The following is a 7,990-nucleotide window of genomic DNA, read 5'->3' as shown; positions in this document are numbered from 1 at the left end:
TTTCTTTTGTTTTTTCCTTCTCTTTTTCAGTAAAGAAGGGCTCGGCTCTCTTTCTCTCTCTCTTTATAGATTAGAGTTTGTACTCTTGTTCACTATCCATATATATATCTATTTATTTATTTATTTATTTATCTATCTATCTATCTATCTATCTCACCATTATTATTAACGGTGAATGGCCAGTGTGAAACTACACTACTCGGTGGGTGATGAGAACTCTATTAACCGTGCGTACACTCCAATGCAGCGCAAAGGCCACACATTACATTACAGTGCAGACACCAACTCGGGATCTCGACAAGGCTTACATGATAACACCTCTATACACTGTACAGATGAAGAAACAGAATGTGTGGGTCTACATGGGACTCAACGATGGCGAGAAGAAGCATCTCCAAGCCCATTACCAAATAAAAATACTGCTGGAATCCCAACCGATAAAACAAGAAGTTCAACTCAAATGGATAGTTCACCACGTTTGGTCATGCATGAGCCACATGCCTACAAATCTCCACCTGATCCAAATAATTATAATAAGACACAATTGCCACAGGTTATAAAGATTAACACTATCCACAACCTCAACAACAAGAGTAACGACCATCTAAACAGCATCAATGATAATAATAATAATAATAATAATAATAAGAAGAAGAAGAAGAAGAAGAGGGGAGAGTTGTACACACCTGTATCTGCAAATAATACATCTGGTAGTGTACGGCGGCCATTTCCATCAGGGGCTCTCATGCCACCAGCACCATCCCCACACCGCAGTGAGGAGATGTTTCCTGAACAGATGCATTCCCCAGCATCTCCATCATATTTTGTAATGGATCAGACTCAGGAATTACAACAGGCACGGCAGGAAAATAATCTTTTGCGTGAAGAAATTCATTCCGTACGGGCCTCACTGAAAGACGCATTGCAAATGTTGGAGATGCGGGAGTTAGAGTGTGTAGAGCTGAATCAACTTGTAGATAAAATGCAAGCTCAAATAGATGAGTTACAAGGAGTGGATAAAAGGAAGTCACCTCTACCAGAGAAACCGCAAACAAAAATGAAAAATACACAACCAGTGGCTCCTCTGGCACCTCCACAGAGAGCCAAATTAGCAAAGAAACCAACAGTTCTTGGAAAGAAATCTGTCAATGAACCAGTAAATCCACCTAAAGGCAGATATTCTTTCATTGTAGGAAAAACCGATAATAATAATAATAATAATAATAATAATAATAATAATAATAATAAAGTAGAGATTCCTCTTATAAACCATACTGCAGCGAATCCTCCTGTTGTTTCCAATGCTCCTGAGAGTGGCAATACCAATCCACAACAATTAGAGGAAGAACGACTTAGACTTGCACAGGAACTTGCAAAGGCGAAAGTGGTGATAGCTGAACAAGAGGCTGTATTAGATCGTCTCGGTCTTCATTTCCCGTATCCAAGTGCAATGGTAAGCGCTGCACGTCGTATTATTCCAACATTTGGTCCTCTGCGGGAACGAGATACTCACAAAAAGGTAAAGAAAAATGAAGAACACCAGGGGCGCAAGACTGCCCCTAATCGATATGAGTGAGCAGTATATATATATATGTATGTATGTATGTATGTATGTATACTGTATCTCTTTTTTTCTATGTTTATTTGTATACTTATAAGCACAGAGGAAAGTAGCCATCTCTGATGTTACTCAACTTGTTGCTTAATTTATTATTCACTATTATGTTTTTTTTTTTATTTTTATTTTTGTACATTCCAAAGAATTTTCGAGTGGACTGTAAACCTTAAAATGTCGTATGTGTTTTCTGTGGAATATATCACAAGAGAAAACCACTGCTTTCATTTTATTATTATTATTATTATTATTATTATTATTATTATTATTATTCTTCGTCAGTTCTCCTTCTTTTTCTGTCGATGTACGTATTATGTTGGAAAAACAAAAAAACAAAAACAAAAGATGTTTACTTTTTTTTTTTTTAGAAAAAACAAAAAAAAAAACAAAAACAAAAACTCACCCTTCTCCTTTTTCTTTTCTTTGCTTACTTGATTGCGGTATTTTTTTTATTATTAATTTTTCTTTCTGATAATTGAATACCTAATTCAATGAGCAGGGAAACCGCAAGGTAAAAGTAAAAAGGATGTTTTGCATGCGCAAAGAAAAAAAAAGAAAAGAAAAGAGAGAAAGATGTACGGTGTTATGATAAACATCATTAAAAGTTTACAAACCCTTATTTTAGCTCAGAAATGTTTCATAATCCTTTATTTCTTCATTTTCTTATTCTCTCTATGTTTCTCTCTTTTCTTTAGGGATAATTTAGAAGTATTCTAGTGTTGTTGTCTTTTGTGATTTTTTTTTCTTTTTTCATTTATTTTATTTATTTTTCATTGTTATCATTATTATTTTATTATATATATATATAAATTCCTCTTGAAAAAATAAGTGTACACCAATGGAGGAGAGTTATAACCCATTTTCCGGTTACCAGCAGCCACAGCGTCAACATTCCCAGCAGGGTTATCGTGGTGGCCATGCTCGTAATGGTAACGGTTACGGTAATAACTACGGTAATGGTAACAACAACTACAATAACAACAACAGCAATGCTGGACGTCGTTCCTCGCTGGACGCACCGGGAGAAAAGATGCGGCCTGTTGATTGGAGTAATGTAAAACTCGTGCCTGGCAATTGGAATGTGATTGACACAAAGTCTATTCAACGTGCGGCGAATGCAAAGACGGAGGCCGCTCCAGTGGCACAACTCAGTGAGGCCGAGGCCAAAACATGGCGGGATACAAACTCCATTGCCGTCTTTGGTGAGAACTGCCCACCGCCCATCACCAGCTTTGATCAACTCAATACATTGGTGCCGGGATATTTACAGCGTAAACTCACCGCGCAGGGATTCAGCTCACCCACTGCTGTGCAAGCACAGACATGGCCTATTTTACTCCGTGGACGTGATATTGTTGGAGTGGCAAAAACAGGATCTGGAAAGACTCTCGCCTTTATGGTGCCAGCACTCGCCCATATTGCCATGCAGGAGCCACTGCGGCCAGGCGATGGACCAATGGTGATTGTACTTGCCCCAACACGCGAACTGGCACAGCAAATTGAACAGGAAACAAATAAAGTACTTCCAACGGAGGTTCGTTGTGGATGTGTGTATGGTGGAGCACCGAAAGGACCACAACTTGGAATGCTTCGACAAGGTGTTCATGTACTTGTTGCTACTCCAGGACGATTGATTGACTTTTTGGAAATTAAACGAGTGAATCTCTTTCGTGTAACGTATCTCGTGTTGGATGAGGCGGATCGTATGTTGGATATGGGATTTGAACCACAAGTGCGTGCTATTTGTGCTCAGATGCGTCCAGAGCGTCAGACATTAATGTTTTCTGCTACTTGGCCTAAAGAGATTCAACGATTGGCAGCAGAGTTTCAGAAGGATTGGATACGTATTCACGTAGGAAGTACAGAACTGTTAGCCAATAAGGATGTGACACAACACTTTATTCTTACACAAGAGCATGGAAAGTTGGATGAGTTAAAGAAATTAATGTCTGATCACCGTAATGAACGTGTTTTGGTCTTTTGTAAGACAAAAAAAACTGCAGATGATCTTGAATGGCAACTGAAAAAGTGGGGTTATGATGCTATGGCTATTCATGGTGATAAGGAACAACGTCAACGTGAATTTATTCTTGATCGTTTCCGCAAAGACCCGAGACTCTGTGTTGTGGCAACAGATGTTGCTGCTCGTGGTTTGGATATTAAACAATTGGAAACTGTTGTCAATTATGATTTCCCTATGCAAATTGATGATTACGTTCATCGTATTGGTCGTACTGGACGAGCAGGAGCAAAGGGAGAGGCATTCACACTTATCACAAAGAGGGAACAACAGATTACACCGGCAGTATTAAAAGAACTCATCGCCATTATTGAACGCGCTCATCAAAATGTACCAGATTGGATGCGTGAGTGGGGTGATCAACAACCACGGTATCAAGTAATGAAACGTAATCGCAATCATACCGGGTTTGGAAGTCAACGACATATGCCCGCGCTGAATAATGGGAATCGTCCATCCTTTGATCCTCAGAATGGTCATGCCAGTAACAACAACAACAACAACAACAACAACAACAACCGAAGTGGTGGTACGTTTGGTCTGCCACCTAAAAACAACAATGGGGCAGCTTTTTCATCTTCAAAGATTGAGTATAAACGGTTTGACGACAGTAGTGATGATGATAACGCACAGCCTGCGAAAAAGCGTGTGAAGTGACGTTTTTTTTTTTTTTTTTTTTTTTTTTTTTCCTTTTTTCCTTTTTTTCCTTTTTGTTTCCAGCTTTTCTTTTTTTTTTTTTTTCCAACCTATCTCTCTTCTTTTTCTTTTTCACTTCCATGAATGAGGAATCTCTCTTTTATTTATATAGAGGGTCATCATGGGAAAGGAGAAAGAAGAGAAAAGGAAGCAGTTGAAACAAAGTGAAAAAAAAAAAAAATACCTTAAAAAATATCTAAAAAAAAAAGTGAGTAAGGAAAAAAAAAAAATGAGTAATAAATAAACCTGAATAAGTTCCCTTTTTTTTTCATTCTTTCGAATCTCGTTTAAATATCTCATCAGTTGTATATGGCTGAGGGGGATCTTGGCTGCAGTTTAGGAGCATGTTTGCTTGCCAATTTCAAACCTTTTGTGGTTTGTTTATGAGCTGACGAAGTTGTTTTTTTTTTTTTGCAGTACAATGAATGCGTTCTCATATGAGTAGCGCACGCACTGTTGTGTTAAGTTTTACTTTTCATGCGAAATTACCTTCTTATCTATCTATTGATCTATGATCCTCCATCTACAATTATTTTTCTTCCTTTTGACGAATAAGTGCCATTCTTTTTTCTTTGACTTTTTTTTTTCTTTGTTTAATCTTATTACTATTTTATAAAACGCTAAGAAAAAAAAAAAAAAAAAAACAGAAAAACTGGTTTGTGCGAGAAGAGATGGGGTGTGATACAGAAACGACTCAACAAGTGCAAGAACAGTGGCAGAAAGAAGAAGAGCAAACTCAGCACAAACAAATGGTGGTTCTTCTGGACATCGATAATACATTGTACAATGACAAGGCAGTGGGTTCTCTCTCTATGCAAATGCGAGTTGCCCTTATAGAATATGTACAGAATTGGCTTAAGATACCTTTTGAAGAAGCAAAGTCTTTTGTTGAGAAGTGTTTTAAACAGTATGGTTTGACTATTTGCGGTCTCGTGCATGAGAAAACTGGTATCGAACCTGAACATATAACAGATTTTGTCTACAGCCGTTGTGATTTTACTGGAATAAAAGAGGATGTCATGCTTCGTGAAATGCTTTCTCGTTTGAGAAGTGAACATCAACACAGACTGTACTATTTAACAAATGCTCCACGGAGACATGCTACTACTGTATTGGAGAGACTAGGCCTTACTAATGATGAGTTTGCCTTGGAAGGATTTTCCTACGAGGATCAATGGGCACATACAAAACCTGTATTGGGTAATAAACCTATGCGATCCGCGTACAGTGCAATTTACAATGCGTTAAAGGAAAGACATCCGGACTCTATGTGGATTGAACCGTATCACATGGTAATGGTAGACGACGCTGCACATAATCTTCTCGAACCTCTTGCAATGGGATGGAGTGCTGTATGGGTGGCCCATGGTGCTGAGGTACCGGATGTGCTTCTCACTCCAATGAAAAGTGGTAGACTTGTTTGTGTTGAGCACATTGGAGAGCTCGAGGATGCTATTCATCGACTATCAACACAGAAAGAAAGTGCGGAACTGTCTTTCCAATGACCGTATTTTTCAAATATGGACTCTATTATACTGTTTCGTATATACTTTTTTTTTATTAAAAAGTTATTGTCTTTTGACGCAGCTCGTCACTAGATATATTTTTCTTTTTAAACTGGGTTTCTCTTTGCATATATGTGGTTAGCAATCGAAGCCATTTACTTAATGGTTTTCGTTTCCTTTGCACTGAAGAGAGAGAGAGAGAGAGAGAGAAAGAAAGAGAGGATTAAAAAAAAAAGATTTATATCTATATATTTATTTATATATTTATATACCTTTTTTTTTTTTTACCATATATTGTATTGCTTCTATTACTGACTTCTTCGTAAAGGTTTCTTGGATTTGTTCTAGGACCCACAATGTGTGCACAAGCATCCCATACTTGCATGCACGTATTTATTTTATTGAAGTTTATTATTATTTTCTCTCCTTTTTTTTCTTCCTTTCCTGTTCACAAACAACAACCTGGGTACTACGATAGGTCTAGTATTTAACCCCTATAGGGACATAGTAACTCGTGATATTATTAGGCTTTCTTCGTTTTTTTCGTTAAGGATATTCTTGTTCTTGTTGTCTTTTATTTGCTATCTCTCTCTCAGTGTGTGTGTGTGTTGCACAGCAAAGATCATGTCCCGTATCTTCCCTCTGCCTGTACGTCATGATCATCCACATCATCATCGTCGTCAAGGTCATTCTGTGCCCCAACTCCCACTCCTTCTTCTCCTTCTGCTTGCTTTGACTTTTGTTTCTGTCCCATCGGGGGCGGTGCGCTTTGTGCTGCGCGACACCACCCCCGTTTGTTTTGTGGAGGAGGTGGACGATGCGACGCGGGTGGTGTCTGGCGAGTACACCCGCACGGGCGCCAACACCAACGTGCCGGCGACGATCATCGTGTCGGACCCGAGCGGCAACGAGATCTCCAACAGTCCGTTGGCCCCCGGCGCCCACGCCTTCACGGCCCCCGTCTCGAACGGGATGGTCGGGCCGTATCTCATCTGCGTGCAGGTCGCCCAGCGGGGGTGGGTGGCGCCCCAGACCGGCAGCGACGCCATCGTCCTCGACTTCAACGCCGACCAGTCGTCCAGGACCGCCGTCAAGCCGGAGGTCCCCGTCACCCGCCAACGCATTGACGGGATGGAAGTCTTCACTTTCCGCGACTTTGGGGGACAGCAGAAGGATATGCTCCGCCCAGCAGAGTACATACACGGCGTCGAGAAGGCACTCAACATACTCGATACTCTCGTCGAAGAGACAAAGGATGAAATTGATCACCTTATGGGACGTTTTGCGCGTATGCGGCGTACCTCGGAGAGCACCTACACACGCATTTGGGCCTTCGGTATCCTCACTGCCACGGTTATGATAGGCGTCACCTGGCTACAGTTTCGCTTCCTCAAATCTACGCTCCGACACAAGAAGTTGGTGTAGTGTGCAAGTAAGATGAACAGAAAAAAGGCAGAAAAGGAATCCCAATACATATATATATATATATATCTGTATATATGTGCGTGTAAAAAAAGAAAAAGGAAAACCACGAAGAAAAAAAAGAAACACGCAATCCAAAGAAAAAAAGCATTACAGCACTTACTTGGCAGTACATCCTACACAGAGTTAACGTCAAGAAATTCGCGAAAAAAAAAAAGCACCAATACCATTGACGAACACACTACATCAAAAAATTAGGTAGTCCTCGCATAAAAAAAAATTGGGCTAAGGACACACTCTACAGGTGTAGGACTAAAGAGTTTACTTCCAAGACAAAAAAACAACAAAAACCACATGTACTGCAATGTCCGTTTTACATGAAAAAGACGACACCAATATGAAAACTATACACTTAAAACACATTCAAAACCCAAAAATAATTTAATATTACTAACTTTGAAGCATAAAAAAAAAATAACTATTTACCTCTTCCGTTTTTTTTTCTCACTTTCAAACCTGACGTAGGCTAGAAATATCCAATCATATACAAAGACATAAACATAGTAGCAATTCTCTCAAGTATTAAAATAAAAAATAATATGATGATAAACGTCCACATTTCTGAGATGCACCAAGCGATGAGTTTACCGACAACACAAATCACTCCACTCTGACGTCACCTCCCAACCCCAACCCCACTCACCACACATGCACAGCAGACTCAGTACTCCA

General features: G+C 39.6%; 4 protein-coding genes across 4 annotated transcripts; all 4 read left to right on the top strand.

Annotated features, from left to right (window-relative positions):
• Nucleotides 1-175: 175 nt before the first annotated feature.
• Nucleotides 176-1,576, top strand: TM35_000022800 (uncharacterized protein; the record flags this gene model as incomplete). Its single annotated transcript, XM_029021598.1, has 1 exon — nt 176-1,576. The coding sequence occupies one exon, from the start codon at nt 176-178 to the stop codon at nt 1,574-1,576; it is 1,401 nt and encodes a 466-aa protein (XP_028887020.1).
• Nucleotides 1,577-2,453: 877 nt separating this feature from the next.
• On the top strand, nt 2,454-4,292 carry TM35_000022790 (putative ATP-dependent DEAD/H RNA helicase; the record flags this gene model as incomplete). The annotated part of the gene is made up of 1 exon (XM_029021597.1): nt 2,454-4,292. The coding sequence occupies one exon, from the start codon at nt 2,454-2,456 to the stop codon at nt 4,290-4,292; it is 1,839 nt and encodes a 612-aa protein (XP_028887019.1).
• Nucleotides 4,293-5,002: 710 nt separating this feature from the next.
• On the top strand, nt 5,003-5,836 carry TM35_000022780 (HAD family hydrolase; the record flags this gene model as incomplete). Its single annotated transcript, XM_029021596.1, has 1 exon — nt 5,003-5,836. One exon carries the CDS (start codon nt 5,003-5,005, stop codon nt 5,834-5,836), a length of 834 nt encoding a protein of 277 aa, XP_028887018.1.
• Nucleotides 5,837-6,460: 624 nt separating this feature from the next.
• Nucleotides 6,461-7,261, top strand: TM35_000022770 (COP-coated vesicle membrane protein erv25 precursor; the record flags this gene model as incomplete). Its single annotated transcript, XM_029021595.1, has 1 exon — nt 6,461-7,261. The coding sequence occupies one exon, from the start codon at nt 6,461-6,463 to the stop codon at nt 7,259-7,261; it is 801 nt and encodes a 266-aa protein (XP_028887017.1).
• Nucleotides 7,262-7,990: the final 729 nt, after the last annotated feature.

Source organism: Trypanosoma theileri (genome assembly GCF_002087225.1).
Source record: "Trypanosoma theileri isolate Edinburgh chromosome Unknown TM35_Tth_2_V1, whole genome shotgun sequence".
Taxonomy (NCBI): Eukaryota; Euglenozoa; class Kinetoplastea; order Trypanosomatida; family Trypanosomatidae; genus Trypanosoma; species Trypanosoma theileri.
The sequence above is the reverse complement of the archived record's forward strand: the minus strand, read 5'-3'. Positions and strand labels throughout refer to the sequence as shown.